General features: G+C 36.2%; 1 protein-coding gene across 1 annotated transcript in view; it reads left to right on the top strand.

Moving 5' to 3' along the window:
• The window catches only part of LOC142354862 (uncharacterized), a gene marked incomplete at both ends in the record, with an annotated part of 28,477 nt that extends 6,509 nt beyond the window's left edge, over positions 1-21,968 (top strand). The window contains 2 exons of the mRNA XM_075407212.1: positions 8,875-9,456; positions 21,864-21,968. Coding sequence (XP_075263327.1) covers positions 8,875-9,456; positions 21,864-21,968 — 687 coding nt within the window. The remainder of the gene's footprint in view (positions 1-8,874; positions 9,457-21,863) is intronic.
• Between the last annotated feature and the right edge of the window lie 735 nt (positions 21,969-22,703).

Raw genomic sequence — 22,703 nt, 5'->3', positions numbered from 1 at the left:
AATTCGCACTTTAATCAAAGTTAACAAATGTAACCAAATTCACACTTTGTATTTTTTCAGCGCACTCAATTGCTCAATAACGCAATTTGTGATCTATGCTAGGCTTCGTTAAAGCCAGTAAGAGGAACTGGCTTTATGCTTTGCACAAAGTTTCTCTTACTTAGGAACTTCGTTCCTCAGAAAGAAACTTTTGAGAATATCAAAGTCAATTCTCTTTTCACAAGTCAAAGTAAAGTTAAAACTGTACAATCACTAATATGATCTACAGAAACAAGACACGATAACACGTAATTTACCGCTCAAGAAGGTGTGCTTCAATACGCACTGTATGTCAGTTTAATGTAACCAAATTGCAGATTTCAACAGATTTTTGGTAGTTTTTCAAGCTCCTTTTATGATGCTAGTCACGTGGATTTACAAGTCAAATTCAAATGTTGATTGGTTGTAGATAATGATGTCGACAGAATGTGAACACTTTTCCATAACGTCACTTTTTCAGTGTAAATTTGATGTCATGGGAAATTTGCTAACCATGTAGAACTTTTGTCGAATATTCTGTATCAATAACAGGTTGATTCGCAATCCAATTGCAAAGAATCTGATGCAATACTGTTAAGTCGTAGTATTGTTTTGCTGGTTGTTGAGGTAGTTCGAGTTTGAGTTATAGTTTGACTTCATGAATGACGATTGTGTACTAATAATAGTTGCTAAATATAAATGTTGAACAAAATGAACAAATCCGTTTGGCTTCGCTAGAATGTAGCATTAAATTTCGCTTGTCACACTATTCTAGCTTTAAGGCTTGAAATGACCTTGAAGCGCTATTTAATTTGATTTCTGAGTTGTTAAGCTCAGCCGCAATATCGCCGGCCCTGTTTTCCATCGCGAAAACATCTTTTCCAGGTAGTACTGGGGCTAGCTTCACTACTGGTCTCTTGTACACTTCGTCGTTCGTTCGAACTATAGCTGATCGAATCACACCGTCAGACCCATCGATGGCCTCCGCAACTCGACCTAGATTGTGATATCCACGCTTATCGCTGTCTTCGATCAACCAAACGAGATCGCCTTCTTTAAGGGTTTCGTTCGCCGTAGATCGCCATTTTTGCCGATTATTAAGAGTTGGCAGATATTCTTTACGAAATCTGTCCCATATGAGATTTGCAAAGGCTTGAGTTTGTCGAAAGAGCTTTCGATAATCAACAAATTCTTTCATGGTAGGTAGGGTAAGCAAACGTTCCTGTTGCCAAGCAAGAAGTGATTGGGGGTCAGTGCTTCTAAGTCATTAGCATCTGAACTGACTGGAGTCAAAGGTCTTGCGTTTAATGTCTGCTCAACAATGCACATCGTTGTTGAAAGAACGTCCTCGGTGACTGATCTGTTCCCCAATACTGCATACATTGCTTTCTTGCAACTTCTCACCAACCGCTCCCATACTCCTCCAAAGTGAGGTGCTGCGGGTGGGTTGAACTTCCATCTGATCCCTCGTTGAATTAGATGTTTTTTGATCCCTTCTTTGTTCCATGCCACAACGTACTCTGCAAACTCTCTTTCAGCTCCAACAAAATTTGTCCCATTGTCGCTGATGATCATATTCGGTTTGCCTCTTCGAGCAATAAATCTCATTATTGCATTGAGACAACTATCAGTGTTCAACTTATGTACCACTTCTATATGCACCGCTCTCATAGTTAGACAAGTAAAGAGACAACACCCTCGTTTTTCATTTATTCGCCCAATCTTCACAATGAAAGGGCCAAAGTAGTCAACTCCAACGTTTATAAAGGCTGTTGAAGCATCTAACCGCTCTTCGGGTAGATCTGCCATTACCGGTGCTATCGTTTGCGCTCTGCCCTTTCTGCAGATAACGCACTTGTTCTTAATTGATCTTAAGGCGTTTCGTATGCCTAGTATCCACATCTTCTGCTGAACAATGTTTCTTACATGCTCAGTGCCCTTGTGTTGATTGTCCTTGTGCTCGTTTCGCAAGAATACTTCAACCGCGTGATGTTTCCCATGTAGCAAAATTGGATGCTTTGCATTGAAGTCCAATTGGCTCTTGCCTATTCTGCTTTTGGCTGGAATAAGTCCTTCTTCATCTAGGAAGGGTGAGAATTGTAGAATTTTGCTGCATTTTGGAATTTCCTTTTCAGCTTTGAGAGCTTTCATCTCTTCACCAAACTGTTCTTGCTGTAGTAACTTGAAGATTGTTGCTTTTGCTTTTTCTCTTTCTTCAATGTTGACTACGAGTGTTGCAGGTTTGTCTTTGTTCAATGCTTGCTGTACGTATGCCACGGTATTTACTAGTCTGTTGAAGTTACTGAATCGTTCCCACTTAATAACAGCTTTCTTCTCTTCGGTCTGCGTTGCAAAGACCGATGCGGGTATATTCTCTTCATCTGAGGCGAAGACTAGGTTCACTTGCTCTGGCCATTCACTTTCTGGTCGCTTCAACCAGGCCGGCCCAGTGAGCCACTCACTTCTCCTGAGTTCCTCAATATTGATTGCTCTGGTGCCAATGTCCGCTGGGTTGTTGATACCGCTCACATGTTTCCACTGCGAAACACCGGTTGTATCTAGTATCTCAGCCACTCGATTGGCCACAAACACCTGTTGTTTACGATGGGAACTGTGTATCCACTGCAATACGGTAGTTGAGTCTGACCAAAAACTGTAACAATTTATCTTCATTTCATGTTCCTTGACTATCTGTTCTTTCAACCTCACTTCCAGGACTGCCGCTTGCAATTCCAATCGGGGTGTTGAAAGATGCCTCATCGGTGCCACTCTGCATTTTCCAATGACAAATGCTAAGTCAGCTGGGTATTCTTTTGGTTGTGAACGTAGATAGGTCACTGCACACATCGTGTCTTCAGATGCGTCAGCAAACACATGAAGTTCGGTTTTATCCCTCTCTCTGTTGAAGTATCTTCTATCGATGCTGGTTTCAGCCACTATTGGAAGTTGTTCTTTCCATCTCAGGAATTCTTCTTCTTCACTAGGCTCCACTTCGTTGTCTCAATGTTGTCCATTCTTAGTCCAGATGCCTTTCAGAAGTCGTCTCATATGAACACTGAACGGAGCAAACAATCCGATCGGGTCGAATACTGAAAATGCCAGTGACAGAAACTTCCTCTGGGTTATAGGTACTCAACTTCCTTGTTAGTACCTCTGCATACTTGAAAACTGTCATCAGTAACGGTCCATTGTAGTCCTAGCACTGAGGATCCCTCCGTATTGGGTTCCACTTCGACTTGCTTTGTGTTGCTGATTGACTTCAAGTCTTCAGGGATTGCTTTGGTAACTGCATCGTTGTTGCTTATTCATTTCTTCATTTCAAATCCATGTCGTGAGAGAAGAGGTTGTCGTTGATTGAAGACTTCAATTGCTTCTTCAGGGGTTTCTACCGATTTGATGAAATCGTCCATGTAGAAGTTGTTTTGTATTGCCTTTGTTGCTATTGGATACTCTTCTTCGTTGTCCAGTCCCACTCGCTTGAGAGCATAGTTCGCGCAAGTTGGAGAACTCTTAGCTCCAAATACGTGACGCTGATATTCGTATATCTGAACAGCTTCGTTAGTACTTGGACGCCATAAAAACCTCAGGCAACTTCTATCCTGTTCGGGAACTTGCACTTGTAGAAACATCGATTCGATGTCGGCTGTTAGGGCTATTGGTCCTTCACGGAATCTGAATATTGTTCCAATCAACCCATGTAGCAGATCAGGTCCTGCTAGTAGCTTACCATTTAGGCATACTTCTTTGTACTTGGAGGCAGCGTTGCAAACACGTCTTACTTTGCCCGGCTTGTTCGGGTTTAGCACTGGATGATGTGGCAAAAACCATTCTTTCCCGAAGGTGCCTTTCACTTCGGACTCGTCCAATATCTTTACGAATCCCTTTTCTACGTCTCTGTCTATTGACTGTTGATACAAATTCTTCAGGTTTGGGTCCCTTTAGAATCTTCGCTCCAGTGAGTAAAGCTGACCCAAGGCTGAGCTGTAGTTGTTCGGTAGGTTTGGCTCTGGTTCACTCCACAGCATTCCCACTTCGTACCGCTCGCCTGTGAACTTTGTCGTACTCTCTAGCATCTTTTGTGCCTGCAGTTCCTTTTTTGACTGACTGACGACGTTGATTTTGGAAGCATAGGTTTCTATGTCCCACCAGGTTTGGATATTCTCAGCCACTTTCACATCTTCAGTGAAGGCGAAATGACAAACATTTTGTCTTCTTTTGCCCGTCATCGGTCCACTGACTGCCCATCCTAGCTCTGTTAGAACGGCGAAAGGTTCACTTCGCGTTCCTATCTTATAGTCCAATGGGCGTTGTAGCTCATAATCATCTTGACCGAGGATGATGCCAACTTCCATCAAGTTGAAGCTTTTGTTGGGTAGAACACTCAAGTGATTGAAGCTTTGCTTCAATTTGTTGTAGTTGTAGTTCGTCTTTCCCAAGGAGATTGACGGGTGTGCAAACGCTTCGATTGAATGCACCTTTGAATGTAGTCCCTTTATTTTTAGAGGAACCTTTTCTGTCTTCAGATCCTTCGTTCCGTGTATTCCAGCTATGGTGAGCGTCACACCGGTGCCTTGGGCCCGTAACTTCTCTTTCAAACTTTGATCGATGAATGAAACCGTTGATCCACTATCTAGGAAAGCATATGTGTTCACCCTGTTGCCACCGCTCTGTATTGAGACAGGAACTATCTGAAGAAAGCTAGTAACTTCGTTACTCTGGTTGATTGTTTCTGCGCTTACGTTGACTGCGTGATTGCCCTCGTCCATTTGGTTTTCTGATTGTAGCAATCGGTTGTGCTTCTTGATGCATCCATTGATGCCGCACGCATTGACTTTACAATCTTTGATTGCATGCCCTTTGCCTAGACATCCGTAACATAAGCGTTGCTTCCTCACTGCTGCGTACCGATCATTCACACTCATGTTCCTGAATAGTGGACAGTTCCATATTTTATGAGTGCCATCAGCTACCGGACAGTGATGACTTTGCGTTTGCTTCGTTTCTTTCACGTTGGAACTTGCACTGAAGTTCGACGTTTTCGAGAACCGTTTGTCTCTATTTGCGCTTCTTCGGTCTTCTTCTCTTCGCTCTCCCTTGAAAGCTGAAAACCCTTCGTGCACAAATGCTATTCTTGATAGCCATTTTTCAAACATAATCAGATCAGGCCAATCTTCATCTTTATCATCAACATAGAACCACCACTTCTTTTTGAGAACTTGGGGTAGTTTGTCTACTGTCATATACAACGTCGAGCTTGATTGCAGATCACCAATCTGCTTGTACTCTTTGAGCACAGTCACAAAGTTCGAAACAATAACTGAGAAACTGATCAGACCTGTTGAGTTGTGTGGTTTCACCTGACTTGCTTTGCGAAGACTATCCAGTTGTGCATCAATGATCACATGAGGCCTTCCAAATTTCCTCTCCAGAATGCTCCATGCAGCACCATAGAACTGTCCAGAATAGCCCATTCCAGAGATTGCTGACCTTGCCTTGCCTGTCAGTAGGGTCTTAGATGGCTCATCTTCTCTGAGTCTGGTATTGGTCGTTGATCCACTGTAGCAATGAACATACTAGACCACTCCGGCCATTCGAGAGGGTTCCCATCGAAGTTTTTCAACTTCAGCTTTGACAGGCTACTACTACCAGAATAGCCAGTGTTTTATCGTAATCGACCAGCTCTGGGGAAACGTCTCGGTCTTCAACACTTGAGGATCGGTCTCGTGAATTGCGATATCGTGAGAAGTGACTTTGCCTGTTCAGGGGTTACTTCGAAGCGAGCAGTTGATCGATCTGGTGTTAGAAGGTTGTAGATTCTGCTGGCCCAGTCAGAGACATCTCTCTTCTTGGGGGTCTAGTTGAAAGGTGATTTGTCTTGAGAACCAGTTGATTGGGAACGAGCATCATCGTTTTCTAATGCCGTTCTCTTCACTTTGAGCTCCAGCTCACGCTCTTCCTCCAGCAGTTGATGCTTGGTTTCCAGTTCTTTCATTTGCATTTCCAGCTCTAGCCTCCTCCGCTCGAACCGTGCCTGTTCCAGTCGCATCTTGGTTTCGAACTCGATGTCAAACTTCTTCATCCTTTCCTCGCGCCTTTGCTTTGCTGAAGATGTTTCCGAAACATTCTCCATCTCTTGGCCACTTGCTGTTGCTCCATTTCGCACTGTTTGAGCAACTGGGTTGTCCGTTGGGTAATTGTTGTTGCTCTCGCTGTCATTCACTGCTTGAGCTGTGTTGCTTTGCTCTGCATTCATTGCTGGTTGCGTGCCTTTGCTTATATATGCAAGCCAATGATAGTCCAAACTTGCTTTGCACTTCCTTGCTTCTTTCAGATGCTCTTCAACGAAACTTGTTGGGTAGGGTGCAACTTTGTTTCAACGCTGCAGTTGCTTGGGTATTTCTTCCTCTAGTAGGTGAACAGTCTGTTGGTAGAGGACCTTTAGTTTGTTGGGTCGATCTGAATCTTCAATTATTTTGTAACCAATCCCTGTCTTAGTGTTAACTTCTTCCACTAAGTCTCGGAGTCTCTTGTCGTACCTGAGAGCTGTTGATTGAAGCTCCTCTCTGCTGGTTGTGCTCGAATTGCCTGGTTGCTGTTTGCTTTGCTTGTTCCGTTTAAACGAGGTCAATTCTTCAACGTGTTTTGTGAATTGCACTCTTCTGTTCGCCTCACTGGCCTGTTGCTGTTGATTTGTTTGATTTTCTTTTGGGGTTGCCTTCGGCAATCTCTTCAACAGAATGGACAGCAGTTTGCCTTCCACTGTCCGGGTTGGAGGACCAAATGTAACGGCTGCTCTCCTATCAAAGTCAAGGAAAACTTTACACCGCCCAGTTCGTTTCAGCGGTTTCAAATCTGTCCGGATATTGTGTTTTTGCAGTTAACTGTTGTGAACTGTATTATCCGCTATACTGTAGAATACCGTTGCATTACTTGTTGCTCAATTACTCCTGATAATTAATTGCTCAGCTTTGCTATATAACAAACTTGTTTTAAACAATCAAATTTTGCTTGAGTTTTGGTTAATAACTCAAATTATGATTCGAAAATGCAAAATCCCTTATGTACAGCTCTAGGTAACTGTCCTAGCGACTGTTTAGGGTGAACAATTTCTATCTCGCGATGTTTTAATGTTCTGGGCGACCGTTTCCCGATAATCAAAGTTAACGAATGTAACCAAATTCGCACTTTAATCAAAGTTAACAATTGTAACCAAATTCGCACTTTCCATTTTCAGCGCACTCAATTGCTCAATAACCCAATTTGTGAACTATGCTAGGCTTCCTTAAAGCCAGTAAGAGGAACTGGCTTTATGCTTTGCACAAATTTTCTCTTACTTAGGAACTTCGTTCCTCAGAAAAAACTTTTGAGAATATCAAAGTCAATTCTCTTTTCACAAGTCAAAGTAAAGTTAAAACTGTACAATCACTAATATGATCTACAGAAACAAGACACGATAACAAGTAATTTACCGCTCAAGAAGGTGTGCTTCAATACGCACTGTATGTCAGTTTAATATAACCAAATTGCAGATTTCAACTGATTTTTGGTAGTTTTTCAAGCTCCTTTTATGCTGCTAGTCACGTGGATTTACAAGTCAAATTCAAATGATGATTGGTTGTAGATAATGATGTCGACAGAATGTGAACACTTTTCCATAACGTCTCTTTTTCAGTGTAAACTTGATGTCATGGGAAATTTGCTAACCATGTAGAAGTTTTGTCGAATATTCTGTATCAATAACAGGTTGATTCGCAATCCAATTGCAAAGAATCTGATGCAATACTGTTAAGTCGTAGTATTGTTTTGCTGGTTGTTGAGGTAGTTCGAGTTTGAGTTATAGTTTGACTTCATGAATGACGATTGTGTACTAATAATAGTTGCTAAATATAAATGTTGAACAAAATGAACAAATCCGTTTGGCTTCGATAGAATGTAGCATTAAATTTCGCTTGTCACACTATTCTAGCTTTAAGGCTTGAAATGACCTTGAAGCGCTATTCAATTTGATTTCTGAGTTGTTAAGCTCAGCCGCAATAGTGAGGGTGTATAAAGTAATCAGGCTAACTATCAACGACTGGGCAGTGAAGAATCCGTTTGAGTGTGAAAAAAAATAGTTTCGATCTTTTATAGGTTATTACTGACTTTAGGCTTCTTATCAAGACAATGAATAAGATTAATTTTGTTTGTCCAAAATCCGCTCATCACATACACGGGTTTAGTTATCGATACATGAAAAAGCCAAAAGCCAAAATGTTTGACGCCAAAATTTTATGAAAAGATCATGCTCAACTCAAATGGTCAATAAAAAGACTTAAACTGGACCTTGGTTGTAATCTAGATTTTAGCTTGACCCCATTTTTTACTGCCAGTTTTGATCAAACCAAGAGAATTTAAATTCGAGCGTCGGAATACAACATATTGTAATTAGTAACAAAACGTAGCTACCATTTCAGATGAAACTGATGTTTGCAAATTCTTTTTATTTACATCATATGTTCTAATGTGTTTATAAATTATGAGTTCTAATATGTTACTTTATCAGCTGCAACCATTTTTCTTTGCTGGTAGAAGTGATATTCAAATTAGGTACCTCTTAGGTCTTAGTCGACAAATCTTATCTTGTGCGACGAACTTAGCTTCAATAATCACTATTTTTAACTTTCTTTAATTACTCAATATGTTTTGGGCAAAAGGTGCTTTATTTGTTCATTTGTATCTCTGGGTGCAAAATTTTTATGTTTTATAGATTTGCGGGTTATTTTTAATATTTTCAATGTTTTTCTTTGAATCTTCTTCATAATGATCGCAGAAGTTGTCAAAAGGGGAACAAATGAATAACAGAGGTTATCATTTCAGGAAACGCGATTGGATTGCCGTTTGCGGCTGGGGCGTCACCAGTGTTACTCAACTTACAAATCTATTCAAACATTGACCACAATCTATACCCTGGCATGTGGCTATATGAACTGAATCAAAATAATTCAGGACCGTCAGTTTTTCCTGTTTCCGAAATGAAAATCGATGGACTTAAACTGGAAACGTTTTGTCATGGTCCCGTAGAGCCAGATATCTCCCAAATTGGAGTTAGGGTTCTATTCAACATCACCAACTGTTTTCTCCCTCCTCATGAAAAACTTGAGCTCAAAATAGCTGGCCGCTTTACGAGCTCATTCATTGCTACTTTTGACAAGGAAAACCAATTAGTTGAGTGCGAATTTCGCTGGCATGAAATTGAACCAGTGTCCATTTTTGTGGTACTCGATAACGTTACGATACCTGGAAATTTTTCAGCCCAATTCTTGGATCCTTCAAATTTCAAAAATGTCAAGGAAATCGGGGTTGAAGTCAGCGACAACTTCACAGAAATTACTTTGAATTTTTCGGCTTGTGATGGCGAGATCAACAATTTTACCGCTACGTATAACAATCAAAAGTCAGGTTCGTTCAAATATAACTTGAACTAAACTTGAATAAGAAAAAGGACAGCTGAGAACAGGCTACTGTAGGCCTAATGCTGTTCCGCTGCGATTACGCAGGAACCAAAATTATTATTATTTAAACATTCTTTATGCGAAAAAATGGCACGTGCTTCTGGGGAGAGGGGGGTGCAAATAATATGCACCCACTCAGAAAATAACCCTAATTGATTGAGGACGGTTATCTTGCAAGATCTTGCAAGAATCTTGCAAGAATCTTGCAACACTATGCATCATCTTGCAAGACTCTTGCAAGATTCTTGCAAGATCTTGCAAGATAACCGTCCGAAATGCAAGAGTCTTGTAAGATAACCGACCATCTTACAAGACTCTTGCAAGATAACCGTCCTGCTAGAACCACCGGAAACATGCCTTTAGCTGCTGCATGGGCCTCATTAGCTTCTTTGAAGATTAGAGAATAGGATTCGACCTATTCTCTAACGTCCAAGGAAAAAAAAGAGAGACCCTAAAATTTCAAAGTTCATATGAAACTTTCCGTTGAGGCCCGAGGGAAAAATTATTTTAAGGCAAAAAAATTTGGACCCCATTTTTTGTCTTTAAACTGTGTGCAAACCTCAGTGGGAGTGTCGTTTGGCTATAGGAAGAGTTTACAACGGATTAGTTTACAACTGCTAGAACCACCGGAAACATGCCTTTAGCTGCTGCATGGGCCTCATTAGCTTCTTTGAAGATTAGAGAATAGGATTCGACCTATTCTCTAACGTCCAAAGAAAAAAAAGAGAGACCCTAATATTTCAAAGTTCATATGAAACTTTCCGTTGAGGCCCGAGGGAAAAATTATTTTAAGGCAAAAAAATTTGGACCCCATTTTTTGTCTTTAAACTGTGTGCAAACCTCAGTGGGAGTGTCGTTTGGCTATAGGAAGAGTTTACAACGGATTAGGGGGATGAGAAATGTGACCATTGATACGAAACTTTCCGTTGAACCAAGAGCTCCCTTCAATGGACTGAAATCATAAGAGAACATGGTCGTTGAGTTAATTGGGGTTTAGAATTCTTCTTTTATCTTTAAAATTTTGGGACGTCTATCTTGCAAGATTCTTGTAAGATGCTTGCAAGGTAAGCGTCCGGATCTTGCATCTTGAAAGATTAGCGTTATTTGCAAGAATCTTGCAAGATCTTGCAAGATAAACGTTATTTGCAAGAATCTTGGAAGATCTTGTAAGATAACCATACTTGCTTGTCTAGGGAAATTATTTCATAGAAATTACCTTGAATTTTTCGGCTTGTGATGCAAATAATATGCACCCACTAATGCGGGGAAGGGCGGCACAAACGGAAAAGATCCCTTTTTGTGTTTTTTTTTCTAAAAAACAGGTTTCTTGCAAAAGTCAGCTTAACTAGCTTGGTCATCACCAATAATTGGTGAGCAAAATCCAACTGTTTGATTTTAAAGGCCACTGGAGTCGCTTGAAAGGTCCCCAGTCAGCATGCCATATTAAAATTCCACCAATTAATTCTACAAAATTTCTTCAACTTCTGAGTTTTTACAATCTGACAATTTCATGCCAAAGTGGTATAGATTTCATTATAGCACTCTCTCTCTCTCATTCTTTTTCTTGCACAAATTGAACAACTTTTCTTGGTGATATTTCTTGAATCACGCCTTTTTTGTTTATTCGTAAAGAAAACGTTGTAATTAGTCAAATTGTAATGTTCTCATTCTGATTACACCGAAAAAATATGATTATTATGAAGAGATGACTATTCCCAAACTACTCCTCATTTTTGTTAGTTCCTACACAGTGAAAATTGAAGTAAACTGCCATATTCACTGCCATAATCTTGGGGGGGTGTAGTGGGGGTTTTTGACCCTTCGCCTACAAGATTTTTTTGCAAAAAATACTTTTTTAGGTGATGCATGTCAATTCAACTGCTGAAACTTGAACAGATTTCTTATGGAGAAAAAATCAAGATTTGTTCGAGAAAATGTCTTGTAATCGTGAATCCGGACCCCCCTACCACTTTTCATGCAAGGGGCAGCTTCCGGTTGTCGGAATGTTCACTGCAGAAAAAAAATGTGTTCCCGAGCTGTAAGCATCTGATGTAGCGTAATGCTAGCAATTTGAAATGTTTTTATCTCAAGTAACAGAGGCTTCAAAGTTTTCAAATTTTCATTTATTTTTAATTTTAATTTTTTTTTTTCAAGTCTTAAAAGTGTATGAAATCGAATTTGAAAAGAGCCCTTAACATTGATTTTTTGTTGACCTCAGTTTCTACGTCTACGCTAAAGGTGACAGAAAATGTGATTTTTTTTACTTCAGTTGTTTAACCCAAATCAGCTGGAGGCAGGAATTAATTTCAGGTTTTTCCAAAAAGATTTTCAGCAGAATTTGTGTTATCAGATGGTCTCAATTGGATTATGCGCAATGAAAGGGTTCAAAAACGAAGATTTTGTTGACTTAGCTTTCATTCGTTTGGTTAGTAGGAACCAATTAAAAAGATTTGAATTTCAAAAAAGTTACTGAAAAAAACTGTTTGAAAAAGAGTTTGCGTTAATAAAGAGAAAAAAAAGCATTTTTGAGTGCTTGGTTAATATCTCAATGCTGAAGCTGGTATGGAAACGATGAACGGATAAAATTATATTTTCTCTTACATGTGACAAATTACCAATAAAAAGTAAAAGAAAACTTTACAGAAATTGTTTATTGAAGATTGAATATTTTTATTGAACAGTAACTGTTAAAAATTGAAGAGACGTTGAAATTGATTATGGCCAAAGATTCTGAAATCTGGCAGAAAAACAAAATATTTAGGGAAAAAATGATTTTTGGAGTTCAAGACGAGAAAAAAATTCCTAAACAACAAGAAAAAGCTGTTATTAATTTGTAAACATCACAAAAATGTTCTTCAAAACGTAATTGATAAAACAAGACTCCATTGAATGCATGATTTTGCGAAAAAAAATAAATGAGCGTGTTAGGGTTTCAATGAATCAGCTCTAGCTTATGCTTATGCTTATTGCATACTGGGGTTGGATAAAAAGCAAATTTATTACGTGTTGAATAACTGGCTACAAAAATGTTAAATAGTCCAACGAAGTTTTCTAAAAAGACTATGCTTAAAATTATTTCATTGTTACGTCAGTTTACTGTCTTTGTTTCACCTGGTTCTAATTTAATTTATATAAAAACTGTTAGCAGTACGTACAAAGTGTTCTTTAATTAAATGTTCTTTAAAAAAGTGTACTTTTATGTTTTGGCTGTAGCTAACGCTTTTTAAGGGATATGGCTATTTTACATCTTAGTGTTTCTAAATTTATACCTTTAGGCAAACTAAATTTTTATAATTTTTCATTTATTGGGGTATTTTTATACAATTTTTGTAGTGTGCGCTAAACCTTGTTCGTTTTCAAAATGCGTTTATTGATTTATGTGATTGACTTCAAAATCCAATGCCAAAAACTAAAGTAAAATGACAAACACTCCATACTGTTTTCACAGGATCTGCTAGATATGAGAATTAGGAAAATATAGAACGAAAAATTGTGTTTTTCGTGTCTATGTACTGCTCCCTGTTATAAAATCTGCATTTGAAGTGTACGTTCCCAAAAAAAAAACTTTGTTATTTCAAGAAGTTGGTTGCAGCCTTTTCCTGCTAAAAGCTCTTTGCGCAAGAAACCAGACTTTTTATATCCTTTTGGAAGTTACAGGATACTCTAGTAGCCAGATAATATAGAAAAATTCTAGTACTCTAGAAATACAACAATCTGCGTACAACATGAAGACCCGGGTTGACCGCAATAAAATTTTCTTGGCAATCATATCCAAGCCATATATGGAATTTATGGTAATTTGGCAGCCATATAACTCACCATAGAAAAGATTCATATTTGCTCGAAAAGCTTTTAAAACAACCATGTATGGCACTCTGAGTGGATAAAAACTCATCAAGGCACTTGAAAAAAGGGACGTTTATGGTATTTTGGGAACCATATCCAACACCATACATATTTATGGTTTTATGGTGACTTGTAAGACCATAAAAGTCAAAATCAAAAAATGAAAATAAAAACGGAGAACAGTTAAATTAGAACCTTGTGACTACATTAAGCCTTCGAAAAAGCGAATTCGATTCAATTCAATCGGCAATTTCGTTCAGGTAAAGTACTTTAGAATGCGCTTTTTGGTGAAATACTCTACAATTATACATTTTTGCAAACTGTGAGATTGTTTAGCTGTCAAGTTACTAATGAAACAAAGTTTAGGAACCAGGTTCATCCCGGAACCCACAAAATTTAAAGTTTGAATTTGAGTTTAGGCTTGAGTATACGGTCTAAAAGTGTCATTCAAGGCTAAACCCCCCCCCCCCCCCCCCCAACAAAAGAGTTCTGTCATCATGCAATAGAACTGATTTTTTATTGCATTAAAACTGAAACAAAAACCTCATGTTTTCTCACAATGATTTTTTGTCAACTTTTCAATTTTGTTGTTAAAAGCAAAATTTAAAACGGTAAGCTAATCGGTAAGCTAAAAGTAAGCTGAAACGGTAATGTTGAATCTTCTTTCAAGTAGAGTTATGCAAGCAATCTTAATTTACAACGTTTGTTCATTTCGAAGGTATAACGGGTTAGTGAAAAAAGATAAGGAGAAAGAGTTCGAATCTGGAACCGGTCAGTTAGACCCTGAGTAATTGTTTGTACTATATCAATAGTTATTAAAAGATACTTACCTTATTTCAGTCTTGTAGTTAAAGAAAACAGACAACTCTTTATTTTAACCTGATCTGTTTCCAAATGTTTTTTTTAATGAAACAAATGCCAGTCCATGCTGCCAAACTCTGGAAACGGTAAACCCTAGCAAAAAGCATAAATTTGGTATGCTAATTTCTTTCACAGTTTTGGCGACATTGATTGAATTTATTCTAATCAAAGAAGGATTATTATGTTGAAAATTCTTTCTTTAACATTTTTAACTTACGCGAGAATACTCCATAGTGAAAGCAATAGTTAAAAGCAAAATATGCAAACTTTATCAAAAAAATTATCTGCTAGTGAAATTTTTTTTGCTTGTTTTTGGTCGATATCGAATCTTCCATTAGGTTGGAGAAATCTCTTCAGGAAACGTAGAAGAAATTGATTTTTAAAATCCATTTCGTTCAGGTAGACTAAACTACCATAACTATTCTTCAGCATGAAAGTGTGCCTAGAGATTGAAAATAATTACGAATTCACCCAGTTTTTCTGAATCTCGTTAAGGGCTGTTTGTGACAGGTATAATGACCAAGGAATGTTTTGGAGAGAACACCCACTAATGAGTTTTGACGAAACCACAGGATAGGGTTACCGAAATTTGACCACAAAAATTGATGCAGTACTCTACTCAACCGAGCTCAAGTAAATTTATCAGCTGACTTGTTTTCACAAGAGAACGCTATCATTCGTTCGCCTATAACTACACTATCGTAAAAAAATTATGCAGATATTCTCATGTCCAAGCCAGACATTTTTGGCAGTTAAGGAAATCAAATTGTATTTTAATATCATGACTGTGTTTTTGTACAATCATTTTCTCGACCTGGAAAAACTTGTACAGACAAAGTACTGCTATCCATAACATCGCTAAGTTAAAAGCTATGAAAAAGCATGACAATAATTTAAAAAATAATAATTTTATGAGTGGCATTGTTTTTTTTTTACAAAATTTTCAGGATGAATGAAGCGGTTGCATAAAAACACATTTCAATTTTTGATCTATCAAATTACAAACGGATTCTTTTAACTGCAACTAAAGGCTGTCTGGGACGTGAGTATATCTGCATATCAAGTACAGTGAAGCGCAGTTAAAACAGATTAGCTTAAAAATAGCGTTGACCTTGGTTTATTAGAGGACTGACTGTATAACACAGTTTTCCTAGCTTTTTCGGTTGAAATTTATGCGACGGTTTCCTAAATTTTTTCATAAATGAAACTGTTTTTTAGCTATTTTTCTCAATTTTTTCTTGTTCATTACACCTATTCGAAATATCTGTCAACAAAGTTAGATAAATTTATGATACATTCATATATTAGTTAGCACTTAGGCATATTATATACATGCTGTAAATGGTTATTAAGCTGTGAAAAATATGGTAAAAATATGGTAAAAAATATGGCAATAATTTTCAAAATTTTAGTGGAAAAAGAGCTATGTACTTTACACAGCACGTTACCTACCAATTAGAAAACAATTGCTAAATAGAACTGATAATAATGAATCCAAACATGCTTTGTTCTAATTATTACTTGTGTAAAATACTCACTCAAATGACGTAACAAAGCAAAACTTCCTTGCGGATCCTTTTAAGAGTTTTAAAGTTTGGATAACTTCGCCAAATGAGTGTTATTGTTCTCATTGAATTCAGTGTCCATGAAAATGCAGCCACGAATATGGAGCATAAAACACTCTTTAAATGCAACAAAATCTATGTAGCACATAATGTTTTTCATGAAAAAAATAATTCTCAGCCACTGAACTTATATACGACAACAACTGCGTCACATATGGTTCTTATTCAAATTTTTCCCAAGATCGGTTAGAAAAATTTTGACTGTGCTTATTTTATCTTCGAATCAAATAGTCTGTGGTATTACCTCAATCAAATTTCCACAGTGTTTCATCGTCAATTAAAAAGATTTTGTCATTTGGCGAGCATTCGGCAGCGAGCATTCGGCATTTTGTCATTCGGCAGCAAAAATATAATAATTTGGAATACGTTTGACTCTTTTTTGTATGTTTGTTCAGTCAAATATGACACTCAAAAACTCCAATGAAATTTGGGACCTTTTGAAGCCTTTCCTTTACAGTTATTTCAATTGGTATCCAATCACCCTATGCAATGAGTATAAGCATCATTAAGAACGGCTTTACTGAAAATTAAAGCCTATCAAAAATTGTTTATCTCAACATCTCACACATACATACAATTTTTTTGCTCAAGTTTTTGTTAATTTTTTGTAGCTTTTCACTATTTGTTTTTACTGCTGATTAACACTAGGCATTGAATTCGACCGGTCTTCTTTTCTGAGCCGAGGAATTGAGTTTTTCTTTAATCACTTGATTTTTTTTATACAAAACCATTTTCATTTTTTCTTCAATTGTTAATATTGGCGTTATATATAGAGATATATAATCATCAAAGCATATATCTAATGTAAAAGTTTTGCTCTTCTTTTAAACAGTAGTTTAACACATGTCAAAAAATTGCTACATTCCAAAAAAGCTCAGAAGCGAAAAAAAGTATATTAAATTTTTCTCCACAAATTGGATTGCCGTCTAGTTTACAAATGCTTAGTTAGAACACGAAAATTATATATAAAAGGCAATTCTTGACTCTGGGGTTTTCATTGATCTTGTTGTGGAGCAAAAATGAAGAGAAAATTGGATTGAATTTTTCTAATCCTGATTATATTCTAAACGATCCATGATAATCTCTATCAAGTTTTTTTGTAATTCATTGATTTCATGGTCTATTTTCAGACTCTAGTTATGTAAAAACTGGATGAAAGCTGAAATAAAACATTTTTTGTTAATTCTCAAAAATTTATCAGAATTCTCATTTCCTTTTTTATCTAACTTAAGTGCACCATTTTTGTTCGGAGAAAAAACGTTTTAAGAAAAAGTTTTTGTCAATTTATCTTTTTAACATTATCCTCAGCATTGATATAAATAGCGCAATTTTCATAAAAGAACGTTACTGCTCTCTATTTTTTCTCTAGTTTTTTTAATGAAAAATAAATGTTTTTCCATGACCCACTTTGAGGCTGTGAAAGACACCAATGACATCAAAAATTTATTTATTTCTCCTTTTTATAGAGAAAAATTAAATTAAGGCCGTCTGAGAACCCCGTTTCTATGTTTCTGGCCTTCTGCTTCATCAATAAAAATTGAAAACATTAAAAAATTCCATTTGGCACACCTTTATAGAGCAAATATCCAAATATCGAAACATGACCTGCTTTTCTTCAGTATTTTTTGACAATACTTAGAAATTTTGCATGTTTCTGACCTTCTGCTACAAAGATGAGAAAACAGAGATCAAAAAAGAATCACTGTTGAGTGCTCTTTTATCACGCAAAATACATTTTATGACATTTAAAATTCCATTTGCTTCGTTATGGGAAAATTTAAACGACAATGGATAGAAATTGTTTTCACTCAAAATTCTTTCATTTTCTTGGTTTATTTCATGGACATTATCTCAATTTTTCCAATATAAAAGTTTTGGTATAAGCAATATTTCACCAACGCTTTTTATTTTCCTATAACTTATATCGAAAGCAGGCGCAGAAGTTGATGTCTATATTTTTTTTTAGATCTGTCCTGCCAACGATGTTTAGCCAGGCGCTTCAGTGAAAGTAAATATAGTACTATGATTAACAGTCTTTGAGAACATTTCTCTGACTTTCTTGTTATTTAAAGAAGCTGTGAGAATAAAAAAGCGAGAAAAATTATGGGTTGTTAAATTTTTGTTTCGGTTAAAAAAATTTCTTATGCGACATGAGAAAGGGAATACTGAATATGCCCACATTTCCAAAGACTACTAAAATAATTTTATTTTATTTTGTAGAAGAAATTTAATGAAACGTACTTCGAATAAATTTAAAATACAATGTGTTGTACGGTAAGATATTGTACAGTGATCTTAATTACAGGAAAAAGGGTTTAACTTAACGAGCCTTAAACATTGACTCCTTGCTACTCCCATTAATTTGGATTAAGATGGGTCATTGACATCATCGCCAAGTTTTTTTTAAAATATTTGTTTTTTTTTTACTTTTTCAACATTACATTCAGCACGGATTACATCAGCATGGAAAGTATATATAGTACGCTTTGCTTCTGCTGAACGATGCATAGGATTTGTCACGTTTTGTCCACTTGCAAATGGAGTGCACCAGATGGCTATAACCAGATGTATTAGATACATTTTTTTTTGGATTCGCATATGCCTGCTGTCCCCGTTCAAGAACTGAAAAAAACTTTCATGGATAGATTTTCTAAAAAAGGGATATCGGATCTATAATTCAGTTGACTGTAATTGTGATAATGCTTATTTTATTCAACGTTCTTTTAATCAGCTGAATCGATATTGCAGTCACTGCAAATTTTTCCTTCCAAAATCGTTTGATCAATCTTTCTGTTGAAGTCCAGAATGTTTATCTCGAATATTTTTAGGAAAAAGATTTAATTAAATCGTTAAGTTAATCTAAGTTTTCTTATTTTGAAGAGTGTAGCACTGGTTCATTTTTTTGAATTACTGTTATAGATATATTCTTTCACATTTTAACTATTCTCGACGGAGATCTCAATAGTTCTTTTTGTCTTCGAATAATTTTTTTAGTTTGAAATCGGTTTCAAATCACTTTTTGCGCCATCTTGCAGTATTAATGTTTTTAGTGCAGTGTTTACAGACTTTTCAAAATTGAGTTGTTTTTTAATGTAGTAGCGCCTCTTGGTAGACCCTCTAATGTTGTAAGCGTGTATATTGACATCGGTCCAAAAAATTTAGTCGTATTAGGATGATTGGTGCAAAGCTATGTAATGTACAAAAACCATACAGTAAACATGGTTTGTCAATATGTTGAAAATGCTCTATGCGCATAACTTGCATTGTAAAGAGATCACAGGTTGGTTACTCTAAGATTGCAGAGGATCTTTGTGATTCAACTATTTACAAATTTTGTGTATATTGATCTGTACATTAAGAAACTTTTTTTAAGAACAAAACTTATTTAGCTTTTTTATATCCTTTAAGGCAGAAATTTCACCTTGCAGCAGGTCAAACTTTTCATGTTTATCTTTAAAGAAAATGAGGTCTCTGTTGTCAGACAATGCATAATCTGATGAAAGCTAGCAAAGTTTCAGAATCAATGGAGCGCACAAAGAAAAAATTCTACAGTTTTAAATTTTTCAGTTTTAATTGTGTTGGTCTCTCGTTATGGAAATTTAAGCTCTAGATCAATTGATAAACTTAAGTATGATAAAGTTGTATCATTAAATCAACAGACTATAAAAGCTCTTTTTAATTTCATAACCAATTTTTTGTCATCATTCACTTCAAACGAAATAGTAAATAAAAAAAATGCAATAAAATTACCGACTAGTTTTTAAGAGAAAAAAATTTAAAACACAGTGGGCAAAATTTTATGCCAATTAAAATACCCTTTTTAAAAAGATATAAAATTGTAATCGTCATGTTTTAGAGAATGCTTCAACGCGAAAAATATTTTAGAAGTAAGAAGATAATCAGTTGATAGTCGCAGTATTGACACGCATAACGATATATAGGTTGTTGAATAAAAAATATATGGGGTGCGGAGAGTGATCAGTCACTAGGTGTTTGATATCCGAAAAATCGATTTTACAAACTCAATTGTGTCGGGGTTTCGCACGACCCATGTATTAAGCTTAGTGTTGTAAACGTGTGTTAAAAACACTAAAACTAGGATTATTTAATTCAAATTTCATTCAAAATTGGTTATGTGTGCCACAAATTTTACCAAAACGTGGGACAACTTGGGGAAAACCGTTATCACTCATTTCCACGCTATGAGTCAGTAATTTCCATACTGTAACTAACTAGTTTCCACACAAGCAAATATCTAAGATAGAGTCAATATGACCGAAGTGAAAGAAAAACTGATTTGTGATTAATTTGAGAAAAACCCAGTTCAATACTATTTGTGCAGCAAAACAACAATAAGCAGTATTTCAATTACCCATCTCCTTGTTCACAAGAATAATGAGGTCTTTGAGTTTGGCTTCAAGTAATTGCCAATAAAATTTGAGCATTACAATTTTAGGCTAATTGCATTCTCAAAATCGTGGAATTGGGTACGTTTATCCGGTAATACTTGTGACAAAATGAAAGTCTTCTGTACTCTGTAAATAACTTATTCCCACGTTTTGCTTACCAAATTCTATCGTTGAAAATGGTATATTAATTATGAAAAGCGGGGACATATCTTGATCACTCGATTCTACATAACGAAAAATTTATTGGAATTTGTTTTCTGGACATAGGCCACTTAAAGGTGCAAGTTCTGCAAAACAAAAACACACAGATATTATTCAGAAAGTTAGAGCGGAATATTGAAGCTCAAAAAAAAGTTAAATAACGAAAGCACTTAGTTTTGCAATTCTGAGTGATAGCCTTTTTGTTTGTTGGAAACACTATGAGTTGGTCAAATTACAAAAAAGCCACTCTGAGTCTAATCTCGGATTTTGTTGTATGATTTCGTGTGTTGATAACTTTTCAACAAAATTTTTCAAGTTTTTTTAGAAAATGTTTGGATCACCAAGAAATTTCTTAGATTCTTTTTAATCTCTTATGTTCAAGAAGTTTTTGCACATGAGCTGTTATAATCGGGAAAAGGAATAGAAAATGTTAAGAAAACTCAAACTTTGAAATAGAAAGTCTAATGGAAAGTAATTTGCTGGTAAATGGGATGAACATGGGATAAAAGGAATATACCGGAAAGTTTTTTCTATTGTTCAACAACTTTTTGAATACAAATCCGACTATTAATTCAAGAACACAGCTAGTTTTGTTCGAGACCGTATGCGAACTAGAAAACATTGGTAATTTTGGCTATCATTGAGTATCACGATTTTCAGTATCAATTGATAAATTTATCAATATACAAATTCTACCTATCCACGAAATCTTTGAATCTGGTGCTTTTGAATAATTAAATCACTTTTCTGAAAATATTTTTTCAAAACTTTTGAAGAGAATCTTAATATTTAAAAAAAAATTTCGTTTTTTCTTACATATATGCATTTAAAAGGCCTGTTTGTTGGTTACATTAAAACTGCTGGAAAACTGGGAACTGCTAAAAAAAATAACAGTCGAATTAAAATTATCCTGGAAAAAATCTTTCTGAAACAGAACTAGAGAATTTGAGATGAGTGGTCTAACTCATCACTCCATTTGTTTTCTGTAATGAGTTCTAAAAAATAAAAATTCCTCCTAAATTTAATTTTTTTTATTAAAACCAAGTTAAAATGTTGTTTTCCACAAATCTCCCACAGGAAACGCTGCTGCTGAACTTTATGAACTAGTAAAAAATTGTGCTTTTTGTTTGCTTGTTAATCACTATCGGTAAGTATTAGAAAAATTATCGCCTGTTCAAAAGTATAAATGATAGGAAAACAACATTACATTAGGGACTTCTATTTTAAAGATTTGCCCTTTTTTGAACTGTGTTATTGACTTTTTCATTGATTTGCAAAAAACAGATTAATTTATGCATTCGAAATTTTCATGAACATATTTTCTACAAGAATTTACCCTCAGAAAAAGATAATAACTGGTTTCAGTAATTAAGTTACAGCAATATCAGGATGATTCTATCTCTCTTTTTTAGGCGTCGTGGATGTAAAAAATTACGAGTTGTCGGGAGCCGTTGTTGTCACGCATCAGATTGAGGATGCCAATTTTTCAGGCAACATTCAGTTCAGCACAAATGACGGTAATCGATCTACAACGCGTGCTTGCGTAGTAAAGTTTCGGATCTTTTCCGTTTGTGCCCCCCCCCCCCCAAGCTTAGTGGGTGCATAATATTTGCACCCCCGGATGCACGCATCATATTTTTTTACATATTGATTTCCTATGTAATGGCATGTGATCTGTGACTGGGGGTCGCACAACATACGGGGGGGACACAAACGGAAAAGATCCAAATTTTCAATAGTAAAATTTTGTTGCCATATGTACGACATAAAATGCATATACAAATGTTACGAAATATATCAAATTGACGCGTCTGAAGATTGGCTTTAAACTGCTGCCGGAAAGCAAACGTTGGGCAAAGGGTAGCCAAGTCATATCTTGCCAAAAAAAAACAATTCCACCAGGTTTCTCTTAGCACAGCCATCACCATAACACAAAAATTTTTTCCTCAAGGGGATTTGCCCGGGTCGCGGGTCATAAAAAATCATCCTTTTCATGATAAAACATCTTATTTGTTCCCGTAATGATACCAGGGCTGTACCAGGTGTACGTTTAATAAAAACAACTGTCAATTTTGTTCAAACTGTGACAAAATGCTGATTTATGTTTGCAAATAAAGGTACTTCAATGTTTTTTCGCAAAAGAAGATGTTTGACGGAAATCTTACATATGATCTAAGCTCTTGCCGAGGAACAACGGAAGACAAATGGTAGCCCAAGGGTATCGTGCCAAAAAGAACCATTCTACCAGATTT

This window comes from Convolutriloba macropyga, unplaced genomic scaffold (genome assembly GCF_964194025.1).
Source record: "Convolutriloba macropyga unplaced genomic scaffold, txConMacr16.3 SCAFFOLD_1907, whole genome shotgun sequence".
Classification (NCBI taxonomy): Eukaryota; Metazoa; Xenacoelomorpha; order Acoela; family Convolutidae; genus Convolutriloba; species Convolutriloba macropyga.
The sequence above is the reverse complement of the archived record's forward strand: the minus strand, read 5'-3'. Positions and strand labels throughout refer to the sequence as shown.